At 38.7% G+C, this 22,004-nt stretch overlaps 1 protein-coding gene across 1 annotated transcript in view; it reads right to left on the reverse strand.

Annotated features, from left to right (window-relative positions):
• The window catches only part of BMPR2 (bone morphogenetic protein receptor type 2), a 63,533-nt gene that overhangs the window by 4,945 nt on the left and 36,584 nt on the right, over positions 1-22,004 (reverse strand). The window contains exons 4-12 of the mRNA XM_072419136.1: positions 21,159-21,269; positions 19,741-19,832; positions 18,315-18,545; positions 11,239-11,353; positions 10,014-10,174; positions 9,180-9,327; positions 3,804-3,940; positions 1,979-2,151; positions 488-1,737 (exon numbers count right to left, since the gene is read on the reverse strand). Coding sequence (XP_072275237.1) covers positions 488-1,737; positions 1,979-2,151; positions 3,804-3,940; positions 9,180-9,327; positions 10,014-10,174; positions 11,239-11,353; positions 18,315-18,545; positions 19,741-19,832; positions 21,159-21,269 — 2,418 coding nt within the window. The remainder of the gene's footprint in view (positions 1-487; positions 1,738-1,978; positions 2,152-3,803; positions 3,941-9,179; positions 9,328-10,013; positions 10,175-11,238; positions 11,354-18,314; positions 18,546-19,740; positions 19,833-21,158; positions 21,270-22,004) is intronic.

The following is a 22,004-nucleotide window of genomic DNA, read 5'->3' on the forward strand; positions in this document are numbered from 1 at the left end:
CGTCAAGATGCCAGAACCCACCCACTCTCGCAATGGGAAAGTGGGCCGGTTGTGTCCAGAGACACAACCCGCCCAGTTCACTGAGCCTGCGATCCATACAGGGGACATGGTCTGCGGCTCTGGCTGGTGCGTCCCCCCAGCAAAGTCTTTCTGCTGACCCTGCTCGGGGGTGCACTGGCCAGAGCTGCGGTCCACCACAATTTTCTCGCAGACCACCGGTTGGCCAACGCTGATTTAGAGGAAGATGACATTTTGGTGTCCTATATCTAGGCCACCTTTTTTTTACCAACATGACTGATGATTAAGCCCATTAACACAGAACAGTGATAAGCTGGTTTATTATCGTTTTAAAATCAGCTGCACATTTACTTTTACTTCTTTTTACTTTAACACCATTAATAGGAAGTAAAAGTATCATATAAATACACCATGATACTTAATATATACTATAACTTTTTTTTTTTATAACCCGTAATATAAAACTTACATTGTGTGCTTGAGTTATCCATAATACTGGAGGTTGACAAGTCAAGTGAGTTAGGTCTCTGCGCTCTCCTTGTCTGGCGCGGTCTGTGTTCTACAGAAGGAACCTGTGCTTCAGTATCTGGCGGTACGCACTGGATGCTGTTGTTATTGTTATTTGAGTTCACCCTGCTGGTCTCCTGTGGCCGATCCCTCCTTTCCACTAGCCGATCTAGTACAGATTCATCCTGCCCAGCTTGTTGTTCTCTCCTCAGCAGTGGCTCATTCTCATCTGGACTAGAGTTGATGTTTAGACGGCTATCCTCACCTCTGAACTGGTTTTGTAGCATTTCCTGTGCCCTCTGGGCCATTGAATTGGTACTGGGACCTAAGACTGTATTTGAATGCTGGCTTGAGGGCCCCTGAGAGTTCACATAGCCTGTCCTACCTACAGCTGAGGTTACTGTTACCACATGGGGTTCTGCAGCACTCACTGTGTTCATTTTGGCCACTCCTGTCTCAACATGCTTTAAGTTAGATTTGTGCTTGCTGCCAAATTTTAGCCTAGACTCTTTCCCGGATGGTTTTGTGTTAAGTGGAAGGGTGGTAGGTCTTTTAGGAAGATTTTGCTGCTTGGGAAGAGGATAGAGTTGTGCAGGATGTATGTCTTGAACTAAGCAAGCTTGGCCATTTGCTATTTGGGTAAAATCCTGCTGCCCTGTGGATTCCACTGCCAGCTTTATTAATGGGTAAAATAAGTTAGAGCTGGTACTGCTCAGTGGGTCAGACCCACTGAATTGTTTAAGGGAATGTTCCATAAGGTTCTCATCTGAGCTTTCCTTTAGGTTCTTATCAACTTCTTTTGGGTCCAGCTTATTGGTCTCTAAGTCTTCCTCTGTGAGCTGCAGACAAACAGGAGTGGGCCCAGTGGGTTGTAAGCCATGAATGGTTTCATCTGAGTACTGGACCTCTGATATTGTGGTCATACCAGTGCTTGGTGTAAGTCCTGTAGTGTTGGTAGTGGTAGTGTTCGTTGACAAGCTGGTAACGCTGGTCTCCGGGCTAGGGAGTCGTGCCTGAGCCTGCTGGCGCTCATAATTAATAGAGTTCCGATTCTTCTCACTGGTGGTAAGGGGAGTGCTGGACATGGAGTTCTCAGACGAAATGTTTTTAACTATGCCGTCAGGATTGTGCACAGAATCTTCAATATAAGATGATGATGAGTAGTCAGGGTATGGTCCAATTTTCGCGACCCGTCGACTTTGAGACAGATTGCTTCATGAACAAAAGAAATTAAGGAAAAAAATATTACAATCTTATTCACCAAATGTGTATATTTAACCAATTATATCTACCATAAGAAATTAAATATTATTATCTGACTGTCTACCTTTTTTTCTATCTACAACCGTAGAAAGTACAACACATTCGATAAATCATTGTCAGTGACTTTTTCACAACAGTAACAAATGCTTTTATTCCTCATCAAATAAAACTTTCAGAGCAATACACATACCGCTCATTCTGCACAGCTGTGGATGTTGGGTTGATGGTTGGGCTCACTGACTTATTCCTCTCCCATATCATCATTAGCTCAGCCATTCTCTCTTCTGCACACTGTGCTGTAAGCCTGGCTTCTGCATCCTGATCCCAACAATCATCAATAGTTTCTTTAAGGGATCTTACAGCCTGTGGAAAAAATATAGAATTTGTAATAGAAAAAAAGAACTAGGAGTATGTTCCTATTGTGAGTTTCAAATATTCTGTTTTTGCCCTTGATCAGTATTTTTTATCACATGACTGTTTGTTGTAAAAATTCACCTTGCAAAAAATACCTATTCATGTGTAAGGTTATCAAAAATAATAATCAGTGATAAATCGCTTTAACCTAAATTCCTTATCCTATGTAGAATCTACTAGAGGGGGCAGATTGATTCTAGTGGATTTCCCATTGAAAAACATGGAAAATCCTCTGCAGCTATTCAAACTTGAAGCTCGCTTTGTGACACAAGCTAAATCTGAACAGATGTGCTGGGGGTGGGTGCTCTCAATGTGAAGTATTTCATTGCCAATATAACTGTGACATAGAGTGACCAAGTTCACGTTAAAGGTCAGTTTTAATATTGAAGTTCAGGTTAACATCATTTATGGGTTAGGTGGAGATTAAGAGTTAGGTCTGGGGATAGATTTAGGTCCCAGGCTGCAGTTAGTTTTAGGTTATGTGGTGTTGATTTTGAAGGTCAGTGACTATTACTATTTTGAGTAAGATAAATATATTTAAAGGTGGCTTCATTGTTGGTATGATATAACACCTCCTGCATTGGGTATTGATGTAAAATAGTCTATTTGAAATGGATTCCTTGAAAGAAATATTAGATACATGCAGTACAATAATGGTTGTAATCAACTGCAATCAAATTGCCTTTGTCCTGGCGGATCCACGAATGACAAACAATCATATTACAAGTGAAGGGGAGAAAGAGCAGAGCAGAATGGCGCTGTATGTACAGCACTCATTCATGCATCTTTCAGTCTTTTTGCATTGGAAAGGATTGTGAAAGATCTTTTCCAGCGACAATTATTGCACGTGTGAGCCTAGCCTAAATGACCACTGTTATCAGTTGAGAAAGATAATGGTGACATGTCTGATGCCAAAATGATAGCGAGATATCGATCAGTATGATGACATGCTCAGTGGGAGAGGCCATGGTTAAACAGGATTTATCCTACTCAATGTACACAAGTACACACCTGCCACGGGTCTTGTAATGCTTGAGGCAGAAGACCAACTTACCCTCATGTTTCGGGTGACCTTGGATGTACCTCCTCCATCCCTTCTTTGTACCCAGCTCCCTTTTTTTCAGGTGTACCCCCATGACTCTTCCCTGTACCTCCTTCTCTTCCCTGTAATCCATGTTTTCTTGTATATTACTCTCTGGTACATTCTTCTTGTTCATCTCTTCCCCATTCCTCTTTCAGATTTATCCCTCCTGCTCTGGTGTACTCATTGTCCCCCTTTATAATCTGGTCTATCCCCATCAGTCTTGAGTCTTTTTTCAAACTCAAAAACTTGTGGTGCACACTCCCCACCTGGTTCTGACTCCTTCTAAACCACAAATTCATGCTGAACTATTTTCTTGAGTACCAGATCACGTCTCCTTTGCTGATTCTGTGCCTCCCTGTTAGTAATCCATTGACAGTTACAGAGCCTTGAATTCTATGAGAACAGTGGGCAAAAAGTACAATTGTCTGGAGGTCTGTGGGTCTACACACTTGTTTTATATTGATGTGGTAAATCAGAATACACATAGGGGAACATCATTCACACATCTGAAACTCACAAGGCTGTTCTCTTTCCATGCCTCTGGAAATTTTGGCCTCTGCTTCTCTCTTGACACCAAAACTTGCATGTCTTCAAACGTAGGGTGATTGCCAGCTTCTGCCTGAAATGCCATTTGATACTCCGGTACAGACTCCCCTGAACACAGATCAGTATATGAGTCAACACCATAGAACAATAAAATGAGTAAAAACACAAGTTATACAGAAAGGGAAAATATTTAAGCAACTTGTAAAATGATAATGATGTATGCCTCATATACATTAGAAGCTTTCACTGCTTTCAGATTCAGGAGTTCAGGGTCTGCTGCATAACCCCCCTAAATTCCCTATCTGAGCCTCAATTGGAGAAAACAAATATTTTACATACACACTAAAAGAAGATACAAGATCCCAGTTAAAAAACTAATACCCCTACTAAAATCTATTACAATTATGACAAATCCAATTCAAACAAATGAAAAATAGAAACAAATTGAACTGAAAAAAGTTGTAGGGTGGGCCTCGGTTAAGATTTTATTTCTGTGACCTACATTACAATCCCCTTGGCATTGCACTTATTAAGTGCTACAAAGGTGAAAATGTTAATACAAATGCAGTAGAAATTTATAAACAACAAAAGCAAGCCACACTAAAAGAAGCTACTGTCCTAAAGGATTTACAATCTTAGATGAGTAATAAGGTGTGAGATACTATTATTATCAGTAAGATGTACCAACACTTTTATATGGCATGCAGTGCATTGCAGTACTGTACAAGCATCATATTGCAGAATACAGCACAGAGTCCATAGCACATGCAGCAGACTGCAGCACTATGCCATCTTTATACTACAGATACAAGTCTGTAATGTGCAGTACTGCAGAATATTGTATTCAAGGAAGAACATCTAAATCTGATACATTTTAGTGGTGAAACTGTAGTATAGTAAATTATGGCTGTAAAAAAATAAAATGTAAAGTACAATGCAGTACTGTTACAGCACAGTGCTAATATGAAATGCAGGAGAATGCAGTCAGCAACACTGAACTGTATATTGCCAAATATACTACTGCCTATAAAAGGTTTACCATATTAAATAAAGACATTTGGTACAAAAAAAAACTATACATTTCCTTTAAACACAATGGCACACAATTGCTTGTACTCTATGTACAGCTCAAGGTGTTAAAATACATTTGTAATGTAGTGATGAAGGGTGTTTGTTGTTCAATGATCTCTGCTCACACGCTGTGGCTATTATTAAGGGGACTCATTAGCAAGAAGCAGCAGGCTTGACTCCTCTAAGTAATGTAGTGAAAACATTATTTTTTACAGATCTCTATGATAAATAAATAAACACTGTATTATTCTTAGTTCAGTGTATCTTCTTCAGTCTTGGAGAGCTTTAATAAATCAGGCCCCATGTGTACGAATGCTGCAGGAATGGGGGCACCAGGTTAAATCAGTGGCTGGCGGCCTTTAAAGGTTTGAATCTTGGCCAGGACACTATCTACATAGAATCTGTTAGTTCCCTTTCTGTTTGCATGGATTTTCGCTTGCCCCCAAAAACATATGTAAATGGTATATGAGTGTAGCAGGGAACGTGACCTGAATATGGACTTTGTAAAGCACTGTGTTGTGATATATGTGCTATATAGCTACGAGATAATACACTGCTTGGTGCTATTTTTAGACTGATCATAAAAAAGTTATTAAAGCAGGATAAAAAAAGAACACAGGTATATGTGTGTTTTGTGTGTGTGGTGCTGTCTTTTCATTAATTACTGTGTGATTAAAATATATTCTGCTGAATTTTAGCATTAGGTTATTAAGTCAATAGTTTGAAGAGGAGTTAGGTAACCAAGAGAAACTTTTATCTGATAATAGTGTGATTGCCATATTATGTGTCATAAGTATTGAAGAAGAGAGAGGAAAGTACTAAGAAGAGGCTTTTTTGGCAACAAAAAAAAAGCATTTACTTATACAAGCATCGTAAAATATTGCCTGAACAGATCTTGTCTATTCTATATAAAGACAATATGAATATGAATAAAGTATACTGAGTGTACAATGATATCTGATTACTATTTCCACAGTTCACAAGAAATGTCTCTATATTCCTGACGCGTTTCGCCAATATTGCTTCCTCAGGAAAATTTTGAGAGACCAAATTATAGTAGATCAGATAGTATTTGGCATACCAATTATTTCATGGAGAGACATCTTTGGTTAATCCAATTAGCTGGTATGTTAGATAGCAGAAAGGTGTGGTATATTTTAGATGCAAATATAGAGGTATTAAAGGCTTGGAAGTATGATTAAGAGGAAGGAGGGTTTGTTGTCAGCAGTTGATCCTTTTACTTAGGGGTTTTGGGAGATATGGAAGTCCCCTAATTTGTTCTGGTCTTTTATATTCAAACATTGAAAAATGGTAGATGATTTGATATTTGAGTGTTGTAAAATCGTAGATAAATTAATATTTAGGTGACACCTGGATGTTCATATATTGTGTCAGATGGTAAAGGCAAGTAGTCTGCAGCCAGCTTCCAAAGGGGAAGCCTACACGTTGGGATTATAGAGATATTTTGGGTTCACAAGCAAAGGTCGGTCTAAGCAGAGTTCAAACAAAATGTCAGGAAGAGGCAATGGTCAGAAACAGAGAAACACTCAAAATCACTCCAACACAGGTAAGCCCAGCAGACGCTATAACAGGCACAGATGACTGGAAGCAGAGAGGCTATAAAGCCCCAGCAGTCAATGACAGCCTGGGATACAAGGAACCGCTCTGCTAATCAGCTGCAACACAGCTCCAATTCCCTTCAGCTGTGCAGCCTCAGTGCAGAGGATGCCGAGGGAAAAACTCCAGCTACAGGGAACAGGGATGCTGCAACCCTCAGAGCACTGATCCTGAAACTGCTGTGCTACTGCGAGCTGCGTGTGCCCTCCTGCGGTGGGGCATTGTTTGGGATTGTAGGCCCAAAGAGCACCTCCTAACAGTAATAGATAGATATCATCTAAGCCATCAATGCTAAATGTTAAAATTCACAAACAACAATAAAAACAAATGTTTAAGAAGCCATTGACAGCATAAACACAATGCTTGGATCAGTTCAACTAAGTGGATGTTTCTGAAACCTAAGCAGCCTCTATTCTCTAACCCTATTACCCCATCAAGTGCCCGCTTACCTTACCTTTCTGAAGATAATAAATCTTACTGTTCTACATGCCTGCACAGTAACTTTCTATAGGATTGAAAAAGCCTGTTCAATGTTATTCAAATGTATGGGAAGTAAATGTGTGTATTTCTAAAAGAAGGATATTAACACTGTTGATGGCCATTGTGCTAGGTAGAGGTAAAGTGGGCATCTTGGTGGGGGATGGAGTGCACTATTAGCATTGCTGAACTGAACTGAGCAATTCCTGAACTGAAATTTTGCAGAAATGAGGTCTAGGAAAACCGATTTGATATGATCATAACTCATATGAACATTAGAGGTGTAGCTGTGGTTGCAAAGAAGATATAAAGAAGTATATGCAAAAAACGATCAAATAAAAGCAGTTTCACAGTAAACAAATACATCACATGATTTGGCTTTTTATTTAAAATATTTAGGCATGCTACTGGGAAAAGAAAAGCTGGTGGGATTAACAAGAGCAAACATTACTAAACTTTAAAGTGAGAAAGTCAGCATTATATATTGAGACCACTAGATGGCACTATTGCTATATAATGTATTATATTGTACTGGAGTGTTTTTTAACAGGCATTTCCTATAGACTGACATAACCACTGCAGTATGAAGGGATTTCATATATAGAATTCCATGTGCAGAAAGAAGTCACAAACCTATTACTTTCATTTGCTTTAAAAAAAATGAGAGGGAATCACAAAAGGATACTACTGTCTGTGAGAAGATGGAGATTTATGTTGTCACTCTGCTCTGCAGATCGCAGGCAGTCACGCAGTGGGTGGGATGCATGACTGCAGTGCAGTTTTGCTGGCGATAGCCATTTCAGCTCTGTTGCCCTAATTCCCTTAATATAAAGTGCAGCATTAGCTGAGGTGTATGCTCCAGCCATGTCTGTCTCATTCACTTCACATGAAGGAGAGGAAGATTGCAGACAAGGTCTCAGAATACACTAAGTGGACTTCTGGTTCCCCAGGGTCACTTCATCCTTACCCTGCTCAAGGCATATATCATTAGCTAATTGTTAGATGATGCTTTTTGAAGCATTTACACATCAAATGCAAGGCAACAAAGACAGCAGCTGCTCACTAAAAAGCTGCAATTTAGAGGCAGCCCAAACACAGCAGGCAAGCTAGAACGTGTAAATGTAACCGTAGATCTCAGATGATGGTCAGCCATGCAGGCACAGACTTAATGTTGTCAAAGGCCTTTTTGGTAAAGTTTTTTAAAATGTCTCTTGCCAACACTGAAAAATTAGTGATCAGGCAGCTTTATTGCAGACATATGGATAGATGCTGTCCCTGAATTAAGAATTAGGATCGCCCCCTTTAGCTGTCATGTTTGCTGAGCATGCTCAGAGTTGCTTGGCAGGATACCTGGTACATCCCAGATTCCCCTGCGATTGCCGGGACTAAATGAACTTCTGCACATGTGCGCGGGAGCTATGGCATCCTGACCAAAAGTTCAAAATGTGGAAGAGAATACGTATGATGGCGGTGCCCGTGACGGAACAGGAGAGTATAAACTGGATTTTGTTCTGCTTTAGGGACAGTTGGCTTGAACTCTGTATGTGCCACAGACATGATTATTGCTTCACCTATTAAAAATATATCTGCATTTGCATATTCGTGAACATCCTCTGCTACTGACCGTGCTATCTATAATTGGTAGTACCATGCTTACTGGCAATCTGGGTTAACTTAAGAAACCTCACAATATGCCAATACAAGTCTAGACGAACATCTGAAAAATGGGTTTGACAATTTTATTCCAACATGTCAAACACAAAGCTTTATGTGATTGTGCTCCTGTGATAATTCCTCATGTCTGTGTCTTTCTTGCCTTCTTCCATGACTAGACTGCTGACTATTCTATGTACTTACTGATAAAGTGAACACTAAGTACAAAACAAGTTCAGCCTCAGCTTTTCAGGTACTAGAAGTCCAAGAATAACTTGTATTGTTCAGCTGGAGGTCACTGGGTTGTCTTTACTTTTTCTTTATATTTGGTGTCACATATGGAATAGTTTTACAGATAAGTTTGTACAGATAACCTAACATCCTTCTTTTATTTATCTAATCCTTTATGCACTCCAAGGAGCTATTCTAGGTATTTGACATTATCCAGCTGTTCTTTGCATTGTTGAATCTGACATCATGGGCATACAGAGCTAATTATATCTTTAAATATACAAAGCAAGCTTCTTACCAGGAAAGAGGTCAGTACATCTCATGAAGATTTCCCAATATATCAGACCCAGTGCGTACATGTCCACTTGTTTCAAAGCAGACTCACAATCTCTTAGATTCACTGCTCCTTCCAAGACTTCAGGAGCCATGTAACGGATTGTGCCAACCTGTAGATAAATAACAGTTTATGTATCATAGAAGTTTATATATTTTGCAAAACAGCTTTTTGTAGGCAGCTGTTTGTGCGTCTCATTTAAAATCTCCTTTGATTGATGCACCATCAGCATATGGTGTAGAAAACTGAGGCAGTAGGCTATAACACGCCTTCAGGGGGTTCAGCTCTGAAAATGAAGGTAATTCTTTATCTGTTTAATTAGAAGAGTAAAAACAGATCTTCCACTAACAAAAAAAAAAACATGAATTTAAATTTAGGTTTAGGAATATTCAGAGTTTATGGAGTATGCAGCACATAAGTAGTGTGTAGGAACAGGAGGTACCAACATGTTCCGAAACTACTTTGAAATATTAAACTTAAGTCTGTAATAAATGGGCAAAGAACCACCTGTATGGGAGGGGGTTGAGAGTCTGCAGAAGGTATTCCATGATTTTTTATTTCTTTATACTCACTGTGATTGTGCGTTAACAAAAATGCCCCTCAGCCTAATTTTCAAAAACGAGCATTGGTGTCAAGTAACCATAAAAGCAATGAATGAGATTTCTACTTAAAATGTTTCCTTTTTCCATCCTGTAAAATTGGCAAGTATGAACAGGTCTATAAAAATTATTCTACTGCATGTGAGATCACAGGTTTCTTTCTACATAGGAGTAAAAGTAGAAGCAGGTATGTACTAACCTCACTTATAGCTGCGTTATCTTCATCTCCTGGCCTCACCAGACGGTTTCCCGTAAGCCGCATGGACAAGCCAAAGTCGCTAATTACACAAGTGCCATCGCTCTTCACTAGAACGTTACGGCTGTTTAGATCACGGTGTGAAATTGCCGGTTTGTATTGCTCTGTTAGAAACAGATTATAACATAATGTTTGTGATACTTAGCAAGTCTGTGTCTACTAAGTATAAAAATGTTTAACAATATGTTCAAATAAAAAGACATAATTATGTGGTGAGGTTATACATACGTGAAATGATTCGATTGTATGGAAAATAATGATAATCCCAAAGTAGAAATGTAAAATACAGCAGCATACCATATAAAGTAGCTGCATTTTCCTTCATTTTCACCTGGTAATCCTGCGAGTAACACTTTTCCTCAGGATAACATTACACGGTCACTGTAATGTTTCTTTGGAAGAACAGCATTGTCACCCAAGGCTACTCTCCGGATTTGGATTACAACAATTTCCACTCTTCTAAATTTTTGTGTTTGTATTAAATACGACTTTAAGATTGGCCACTAGATTGAGCTATTAGTGGCTCAGTGCAATAATTGTCTATTTCAGCCATTTTTTCTACGTTTTTAACATGAGGGAATCCTTTCAGGTCCTGGGCTATGTACACACGTGCAATAATTGTTGATGGAAAGGATCTTTCACGATTCTTTCCAACTACAAACGACTGCACGATGCATGAATAAGCGATGTACATACATCGCCGTTCTGTTCTATGGAGAGGGGGAGGTAGAGAATGATGAAGCAGAGCCCCACTGCACTCTCCTCTCTTCACAGGCATTACCATCGTTCATTGCCCATCCACCAGGACAGTCGTTCGGACGATGTGCACTGCACACACACAAGATTCTCATCCGATATCGACCCTAAGCCAATTATCAGACAAGAACCATTGCACTGATGCACATAGCCTGAGAACCCCTGATACAATTACTATATCCACATCAGTGGGAAAAATTTCACCATTACACATAGCTGAAATTATCATTGATTAAACCATTGATTAAGTCCATTAAACTGACCTGCAAGGTCCAAATTGTTCATTGCTCAAGGATCCCCTAGCAACCTTTAGAGGAACCCATGTAGACCCAACATTCATTTGAATGGTCAGCTGTTTGTGAAATATTTAAATATAAAGTTCTATGATCTGTAATCGTTATTGATACTGTACCTCCTCGCAGCAGCTCTGTATGTAGGTACGCCAGTCCTCTGGTTACCGAATGTGCCAAACGACAGGAGTTAAGCCAGTCATTGGTATGCACACTTAAATACTTGCACAGGGATCCCTGTAGACATAAACAATATCATTAAATAAACTTCTCTTAGATCAACACAAATGTAGTTACAACATTCATCATATATCCTTAACATGAAGGTACATTTAAACAAGTAACACCGTAAACCTAGTATATGGATAGTTTCAAGTGAAGCTGCAGTCAAACAACCTAATGTGTAAACACACACATACACACAAAAATTTTACCTGCCAAGTATTTGGTATTCTTGTTTTTCACACACCTTTGCAGCACTAAATTGAAAGGGAGGCATCACAATGTTTAGCTTTCCAATGCACCAATCCATTCCAGGTTTGCTGGATCACCCAGCTTCACTGATGAAAGTGTATCCTATCCAGCCTTGGAGAGCTTTAATAAAGTAGGCCCACTGTCACAATTGCCTCCCTAATGCACATGTGCCTATGTATTATCACAATAATTGAACCTACTTATCATTACCGAGTCATCTCTATTGTAAAAACTATAGGATTTGTACGAGTACAACATTTTCCAATGATGGTAATTATGCAATGGTATTTGAAATCCCTTTGATTTAAACAATTTGCAGAGGGCATACTTTACAAAAGGGCCATTTGCTCTTGCTTCACTACTAATAACTGTGCTTGCCCCACAAGTGCAGGGGGATCTGTACCTATTTCAGGCTCACTCACCTTGAACTCCCCTGCTGCCAGCACCAACTCTGCTTCAGGATCCAAGTCCCTGCTCACTTCCTGGTCCAGGTAATATGACTCTCTATCAGTTGCCCCCTTACCTCAGAGGACTAGAGTGTTCTGCAGACGCACTCAATCTGCTGGCAGACATGAACAACACCAGAGAATGTCTCTTCACCAGCACTCCCTCTGCTGGTGGGTTAGGAGTCTGCAGCTCACATGAATCCTTACCATCACATGACATCCTCATTATAAGGAAGTGTCTTGCAACAGGAAGTTGCCTGGACAAGGATTTCCTTTTGGTTCTGCTCCAAGGTTCTCGTTGTTCCCGTCTGTGTCTCCTGATTTGCTTGTGTACCGACCCCGGCTTGTTTCCTGACTACTCCTGAACGCCGCCTGCCCTGACCTTTGTCTTATCTGATCATTCTCTGTTCCTCGCTACGGCACCACGCTTTGTTGGTGGGCTGCTGCCAGGTTAGGGGCCACAACCTGGCAGCAGCTCGTCGCATGACGTCCTCACCTCTAGAGGGCTCTGCTGAAGACCAGGCTGTTGCTTAGACTCTGCACCCCGTGCACTGGGCCGATGACACAGAGGGTCCACCACCCTGCCAGCCCCGTGGAGCCATGACACCCATACATTTAAAAACGTAAAAGATTTGGCATTTCATCTCCATCCAAAGATTCATTAAAATGTGTTGCTTTAAAAAGAAACCAGAATCTTCAGCTAAAATAAAGTTGATTCAGCATAGATAGTACATTTTAGTCTTCTGTCAGAATAGCACAAATAGGAATAAAAGTGTATTAAAGGAGTTATAAAGACCTGTTCAGATGGCTCACATTATTAATATAGAGAATGGGATAACATAAGATAAGCACATAAAATGTGTTAAGGAAATATCTAATAGTGTGCTTATTGTTTGTTTGTTTTCCTGATGAGATTAGATTGTCTCTTAACAAAATGTTTGAAAGTGCCTCTGTGGGACAAGAGCTTTTTTGTATTGTATAATTGGTTATAAGGAATCAATGAAACAAATAGACGTGGAAAATAATTAGTGTAAAGGGGAATTAATTATGCAAGCTTGACTGAGCAGTGCCACTGCCTCATTGCACATTGGCTTTTTCTCCCTTTTGTACAGTGCTGCAGAATATCTTGACACTTTATAAAAACAAGGACAATACTGTGAATGTCGCCGGGTGAAAGCAGAGTTCACAATAAAACAGCTCTGTCACACTGCTGTATAGTGCATTGGAGGTGGTCCTGCACACAGGAATGCCAAGGAGCACCAAGGAAACACAGCGGGAGAAAAGTTGAAAAATTTGACTGTATTGAAGTGTGGGCAGAACGCCATAAAACTTGCCAGTCCTCTTCATTAGGACACACATATATTCAATTTATTACAAAAGGCTTGTTCAGACTACAGAAAAGCACAGAATTACTAAATAATACCTTAACACAATTAAAAATAATTTCTTACAAATCTAAAAGAACATTCCTGAAGAAAGTACATTACTGAGAGCTTCATAGACATGAGGCGCGCTGTCACAAAGGAACACACTGCCTAAAATATATAACAATACAGGAGACTGTGCAGCCGTCCAGAATAAGATTAGAGTTTTTTTTTTCATGTAACTGGTCAAATGTAGAAAATAAACATTAATTTGATTGCTACAGGTTGCAGTGCATTTGTGTCTGTTGTACCATGATATTGAATAAGCCGTGTTGAGTGTCTGCCATCTGGACTGTAAATGGAGCCTTACAAGGTACTTATCCAGCCATGAACGTAAAATAAAGCTCGAGACAGAGCTTTTTATTTTTTGTTAGAGAGAACTACCGTATGTGACTTTATATGTATGCAGACTGACAAAATTAATATTGCAGGAAAGTTTAGACAGTGGGGACAATTTCCCTAAAAGCCAGACCCCTGCCACAATTTATTTATCACTCTGAAAAGAGGCATACAAAGCATTAATGGGTATCAGCAAAGTATAACAGCAAGGTGTAAAATTTCGGTCTACACTGCTAAGGGTCTATTACAGAGAAGCTGATGACTATGGTATATATATATATATATATATATATATATATATATATATGACATATGTATATGTATATGGTATGACAAGAGATTTCCAGTATCCACCAGATTTGTGGTGGCCATATAAATCTTGACCTGAGGAACATGGCTTATCACTCAATAAACCAGATTGCCAAAATAGTTTCTTCTAAAATGTTATTGAAAAAAAAAAATGCTAAAACTAATACTAGACCTGCACGGAAAATATTAGGGCTTCTTCTGTCCTATAATAGGTCAACTCAATCAAGAAGTTGCATATTTAATTAAAACATATAATCATCATCCAATAATTGTTCTTTATACTGACTAATCAAAACAACAAAAACAAATGTAGAACAAAGGAAGGATGACAGAAGAGGAAGGGAGACAAAGAAGTTTAGACAGTCCCTGGAAATGAGAGACAGTTGGGAGCCATGACAAATGTTACAGTCTGCACTACCGCAAACTCCAAGATATGGCTTTGCATTCTACCAGCTTTTCGGACTAATAATGAAATAATGAAGGTCAGACTAAGGTTGCGTACACACGTTCAATAATTGTCCTTGGAAAGGATCATTCACGATCCTTTCCAATGACAAAAGATTGCACGATGTATGAACGAGCTCTGTACATACTTCACCATTCTGCTCTATGAAGGGGGGTCGAAGACAGAGCGACACCCTGCTGTACTCTCTCCCCTTCACTTTTATTACAATCGTTCGTCCTCTGTGAATCCACCAGGACGGTTGTCGGAAAGACGAGCGCTGTACACAAGCAATATTCACGTCCAATATCGGCCCTGAGGCAATTTTTGGGCTTGAATCATCTGATGTGTGTATGTAGCCTAAGCCATCTCCCTCCTGTAATATTACAAATGTTATCCAAATCCTACTACAAAACAACCATGGGCTGTTGTCCTTGCCCTTTTGTTAGTATTTAGTAAGGCTATGTACACAAGTGCAATCATTGTCGTTGGAAAGGATCCTTCATGATTCCATCTTTTCCAACGACTAACGACTGCATGATGCATGAACCAGTGCTGTACATACAGCACCGTTCAGCTCTATGGGGAAGGGAGGGGGAGAACGACCGAGCGGCACCCTGCTGCACTCTTTCCCCTTCACTTTTATTACGATCAATCGTCGTCCATCATCCGTGGATCCGCCAGGATGGTCGTTCAGACGATAGACGACACGCAAGATTCTCATCCGATATCAGCTCTGAGACAATTATCGGGCGAGAACTATTGCACGTATGTACACAGCCTAAGTTACTGACCTAGAACAAGCAAGTGGACTACTGGCTTAACACCAAACCAGGCAGTAAAGAAAGGATAAGGATGACTTTCCTGGAACTTGTATTTGTTAAAAAACAAATATGCATTGGGTTTCTTTATATCTCTTTTGTGGCATGTTCCTTTCAAACCTTAAAGGAAGTGACCTGGCTATTTCATACATATGTAATCAGTTTCTGCAGTGGTCACTTGACTTAAAGTCTACTTTTAAAATGCTGAAGTGCAAAAACTGTACCTACATTGTGCAATAATTTTTTTCCTATGAACTTATTATTAATTCAAGCAAAAAAGCAATGCTGATCAGCTTTACATAAATTGAAAAATGTAGAGCATTACATAAGTCTAGACATATGCAATAGTACAATGACCTTGACGTTTTATCCCCTTTAATCTCAATTACTGTTTAAGTCCTTAGCACACTAAATAGCCCACTGGCTATTTTCAGTAAAAGCTGTTGCTGCTCCTAGAGATGAAGTATTTTCTCTGTATCTGTGAAGCTGGTTAGTTAGGTTTATTGCAGATATATAAAAACACATACTGATGTATAAAAGCTGGAGATTATAAGAGCATTAGACTTGTGTGTAACTTGCTCTATAGTGGTTACATGATGACAGTACCAGGACTAGAAGACATTTGTATTATCTATGTTGCTATATAAGACAAACACAGACTTTTATGAAATGTACTAGCTCATAGTTGATATTCTCCACAGCCTAATGGCCACTGTTACCTCTATGAGTATTACCAGCTTTTAATGCATCTATTGAAAATAAACCCTTGTGGAGAGAGAACAGTACACATAGCTATCCTGTGATCACATAGGACATTTAACGCTTGCTTGAATTTTTAGGATGTAGGTCAGCTCAGACAACATTCAAGCCACAAAGCTGCAGCCCCATGTGCCAAGTTTAAATTGTGAATAGCACTCTGCTGTGAAGCAGCAACCTATGATCAGCATAAAGAGGCTTATAGAGGAAATGTAATGGAGGTGTAACCCTCAAGATTCATCAATGCATATTTAAGGTGTTCACATGGAGGATGGTGGAGCCTGTGATATCACATGTAAACCCCCAAAATTGGAGACTTTTCATTTTAGAAAAGCCTAAGCGGATATTATTTAGTTTGCTCAAGCACAGTCTATTCTTAAGCTCCTTTGCAGCCAATTTCTATGCACAAACCTGTGCTCTAGTCATGGGTGCTAGTCACGGGTACTGGTCCAGTATATAATACCTCTGCAATTGTAGTCCCAATCAGAAGCCCATATGACAAGTGCATGTGACCAAGCAGAAACAGAGTTTGTAGACATGGGAAGGGCACTGGCATCCAACATCAGGAAAAAGACTGGACAGGGAGTTTCCTGGCACGATTAGCATTAGTACTTAAAGCTGGTAAAATTAAATCTACTTTTGAATTTACATTACAGGTAAAGATTACATGAGTTTTTAGCAGTTGTGTTTACATCTTATTTTAATTAATATATTTATGTATAATCTCTCTTATTGGTTTTATTAGAAAACATTTTCCATATGAAAACTTTTAAAACTTTATGTGTTTTTTTTACATGTATGGTCCTACTTGTAATAGAAAAATTCACCTCCTTTTTAAACTTTACTTTCTCAGAGCCTGATCCTTCAGCTTCAGAGTCAGAGGTTAGAAGTTCTCTGAAGTCTGACAGTTGCTGGTCTGTCGACACTCTGACCTTGTGCAATCTCTATAAGCTCCTGAGAGTGCCTAAAAGGGTCAAATAACATTGGAAGGGGTGCAAACAACTACAGTACTCTGTTGAAGCTTTTATTCCTTTGTTTTTAGCAGAACACTTAGACTGAAGTGTCAGCCTCTGTCAAAGATATATAAAAAGGAACAAATACATATATTTTATAACCTGCACAAATGAAATATTTTAGGACCGAATATTATTATTTGTGCATAAACCCTATTGTGGCCAGTTCTCTTAAAGACTGTATTATGTGTGTCACAAAGGGCTATGAAAATTGTGATTTTGTCTTACTTCTTATCATTTTGCCTGCTTGCTGTGAAAATGAACATAAACAAGGTGATTGAAGGAACTATTCTTTATGTGTTTTCATAAACTGAGGCACATTCAGCAGAAAACTGGCACCAGTATACAAACAGACCGCATGCCAAATGGTCTAGTAACTTACCCCCCTTCTTCCCCACCCTCTTATCAATTCACAGTCTATCCAAATGTCTGTGTAATGCAGACTCGGTGTGCCCTTTTTGTGTAAACAGGAACTAACAGAGGTTTTCTTGGCTGACACAATCGGTTCAGGTTTGTGTCATATACACCCTCCTAAATGGTTTTAAAAAACATTTTTTGCATTGTTAAACTATTTATAATTAAACACAAAATGTCTATGTTGTATTTAGCTATGCTGCATATGAAAATGTGATTTTACCATTTTAGTTGTATATTTATTCCAGGTCAGTGACTGTATTGTATTGAAGTCAGAGTCTGCTAGAAAGTAGGTTAGAAATACCAGCCAACATACATCATTTTTAACACTTTTTGTTAAAACCAGACACCAAATTGTTACTTTACATGTGGAGTCTTGAGATTATATAAATTAATTGATTTCCCATGCAATACAAATCTTTGCAGCTCACTTGGTAGATTGTAACTACACATAGGAAACTGTTTGTCATTTACTTCAAACTCCACAGGAAAGTTATATTGAAGTTCCATATATATATATCGCTTGTCTAAATCATCTACAGATTTTAAATGACCATGAGACTCATAGAATGGTTTGTAGTGAATGGTTACTTTACGTATTGCCAGGCCACTAATTTAATATTAGGCCTAATAAATGGAAAAGTGTATCAAAATTGTAACTAATTTGAGATCTATGCACAGTACAAAAGTTATTCTACCACGTGAGTACACATTGTAGGTAAATATTGTAAAGAAGAGACCCTAATATTGTAATACTCACATTTGCGTAGTACTCCATTACTAGCAGATATTCCAGACGTCCATCTGAAGTCACTCTCTCATCAGCCACAATAAAGTGGGCAATGTTATCATGCTCCAACAAAGGAGTTCGGTATATACTCCTTTCATTAATAAAATTCTGACGATTGTTGAAAGAAAAAACTTTCACAGCCACTGGGCGCTCATCTAGGGATCCTTTGTACACTGACCCATAACGACCACGACCGATAAGCTAAACAAACAAAAAATTAAACAAAATTATGTTTTAGAGGCCTGTTGGTATACAGCTCTGGTCAAGAAGACATATCAACAATACATTGTTCTTATCCAAAGTAGGAGAGCTCTGTACACCATCTAGTCTTGGTGAAAGCTAAGCTCTTGCTTGGGTGCCAAGAGCGTCACTGGATCTTCAAGGTATTTTTAGACATAACTTGATTACTATGTCTCTGATACATAAGTTCTTACTGTAGTAAAAGTCATTTCTGTGCAGTACACATGAATGAATTATGAGCCTGTCATACTGACTAGCAGTCCTGGTCTGGCTTCTAGTGCGTGGCCCTGCAGAATGTCAGTGTCTATAGAAGATGCTGATTGCCCTTAGATGTCTAGCAGAGAGGACAAACCGAACAAAAATTATATTATTACAATATGTTTCCAGTTTTTTGTTTATCTACTTATTTTTTCTTATATAAACAGAACATTGAGCGCATTTTCTCTATAAATATCAGTAATCACTTTAATGAGACAGCTACCACTGATTCCTGATAAGGGCTTGACTTATTTAAGCTCTTCATGGCTGGAGAGGATACACTTTCATAAGTGAAGCTGGGTGATCCAGCAAACCTGGAATGGGTTTGGTCCAAGATTGAAAGCACTTGCTAACAAACTTTTAGCAAATTGCAGGTTTGTTGGATCACCTGGGTTTACTGATAAATTTCCTCCCCAGCCTTGGAGAGCTTTAATAAATCCGGCTCATAGTGTTAAGTTACTCAAACATCCCATCACTTTTAACAATAAGCCACACATTTCTTATATTTCCTTCCTCTTTATGATACATAATATGAGTCAGAAAAATACAGTCATTTTTGACACAAACTCTGATGTAGACAACCTGCTATAAAGAGGTGAGTGCAAGCTGTATCCATGAAAAGTGGTTTTTCAAGAAAATGTCCTAACTTTCATCAAGACTAGCTGACTAATATTTAGCAAGTTTAGGGTCATCTTTAAGTCAGTGGTTAAAGTGGTATTACATCACCATACTAGACTCATAATGACAAGAAGTCTTTCTAGTTTTACTAGCATGGATCTGTCACCTGACTTGTCAACCACAATGGAATGTAATCACTGAAAAAAATAGGATTCTCTATTTGCCCCAATTTCCACACCACAGATTTATGACATTAAATTACAAAACAGTAATCAATTACCTCTAATAACTTAAGGTTATCCAAATCTAAAGATGGTTCTGATGTTGCAGCTTCCATCATATTCATACTATGCAAACCTTGCTTGCGATCTTCTAGAAATAAAAACACATTCATTACACATTTAAAGCATTTTAATTTGTGCTCTACTTCTTAGGAAATGCTTCTATTTTATGATTTTTCCAAAAAGTTTTCCTGGCTATAAATGCAAAGATGTATGCAGGTAAGTAAACTCAGGAGACTCATTTTTACTGAACGTGACTGACCAAAAACATTTCCTAAAAATTGCATCTTTGTTCCCCGTGTTAGAATTCAAATCAATTTCCCTGTCCTGGGGATGCCTCTTACATCCCATACTTGTGGCTATGTGAACCTCAATTTCTGTTTTATTTACGCTTAATGCCCACTACTCCTTCTGCCCCAATTATTTACTTAAATGCTATGTTTGGGTCCTGCATCTTCTCGGTATCTGTCTTCAGCACGGCGCAAAGGAAGCGCTGGGCGCCGACATCTTCTTCTCTCTTCTTCCAGGTTTTTCTTCCTACATCACCCAATCTTGCACTGTGCAGGCGTGAGATTGAGTGATGTAGATCTGGAAAAAAGACTGCCGATCTCACTGTGCATGCATGAGATTGGCATTTTTTTCTTCCAATAATGAAGGGGCTCCTGATTTCCAGCATGCTCAGAAGGAGCAGCCAAGAGCCTCCCGAGATGCGTGATGTAGGATTCCCAGGAGGCTTTGTTGTAGCCGTCAAGACAGTGTTTCACCCTTTTTTTAAAAAATAAATACAATTTTTACTTTAAATAAAAGGGTTATCTCGAGTTTAGGTCCACTCTAAGTTGTTCTTAAAAAAAAAAAAAAAAAGATAGAGGGCCTGTCCATTATTAGGTTGGTACTTAAAGTGGGTGCTGATTGAATTTAAAAAACAAATTATCATGGACATATTTAAACATAACAAACTCAAATAAGCTATAGTCATGTGCCGTAAGGATTATTATTACATACAGTTATGTGATGGTTATGTTCAGCTTTCCTTTGTTCTCATTTTATTGAATTGAGGAAAAATGTCAATATGTAATAAACAACTGCAGAATACCCACAACGCTTTCCACAACCTGCCCCATGACCCAACATTTTGATGCGCCACAGTTTCAGCAAGTGAGCTCAGCCTCATTTTTAAATTTTTCCATTTCCATTATCTGGTATGGGTCAAGGAGAAAATGTATTTTTAGCACCAGTAGTGTCTCCTATATGACTGCAAAATGCATAAGGGGTACCCTAACAAGTTCTGCATGCTTACTGACTGTAAGCAGAGTGGCAAAAACAAAACATGATAAAAAATTATAAGATTATAAACTACTATGATGTCAAACAAAAATATGTTATACAATAATGCTTACAAAGTTAAAGTATTTCTTACCTCCAAATATTCTATATCCAAAGAAGAAAAAAACAACAAGTACTGCAACCACAGACACAGAAGCAAGGGCGATTATTATAGTCATTTCCCGATGCATCCAGCTCGATGGGCCTGAAAGAAAAAAAAAGAACTGTTAACCTATACTGGATTTAAAAAAATGACAAAAAACAAACATTTCAGTTTTAATTATGTAATCAAAGATGAATTGCAGCTTATATCATCTTTTTTATGAAAGTGTTGCAAAAATATAAGAATTATTTTACACCTAGAGATAGGAATGACCTTATCTCTTACTTCAAGTTATTCTTGTATGAGCATTTCCAAAGCTATCACTCAGAGCATTCAGTACTGAGAAACATAATGAGAGCAAGGTTCTTCTTTGTAATAAACCTTGGAATAAAGGCACACATTGAACTACTATGATAAGACTGCATGTCCACTTATAGAAGACATGTAATACTAGAGGTAAAAGCCAGTTTTAGTAAGGATATATCATAATATGCTAGAATCTGTTTTGTAGTTTGACATGTAGATTCTTCACTATTGATCACTATGTACAGGTATTCGAATTGTTATGCATATTTTGATTATCTGGGGTAAATCCATCTAGGACTTTAAAGCATATAAGAATTTATTGGCATATGGAATGGATTAGGAGGTCCCTTTACTTTGCAGTGGTAGAAATGAACCATGCACACACAATTAGAGATCGGAATTTCTGTTGCACTAGTTCTGACTTTTCAATATTAGCCATTTCTAGAACCTTCCTTTGTTCTCCCACATTTTAGGTTACCTGGTTAACGTTGTACTGTATCATGTCAGCTGGTATAAATAGGGGTTCTATGC

This window comes from Pyxicephalus adspersus, chromosome 7 (genome assembly GCF_032062135.1).
Source record: "Pyxicephalus adspersus chromosome 7, UCB_Pads_2.0, whole genome shotgun sequence".
NCBI lineage: Eukaryota > Metazoa > Chordata > Amphibia > Anura > Pyxicephalidae > Pyxicephalus > Pyxicephalus adspersus.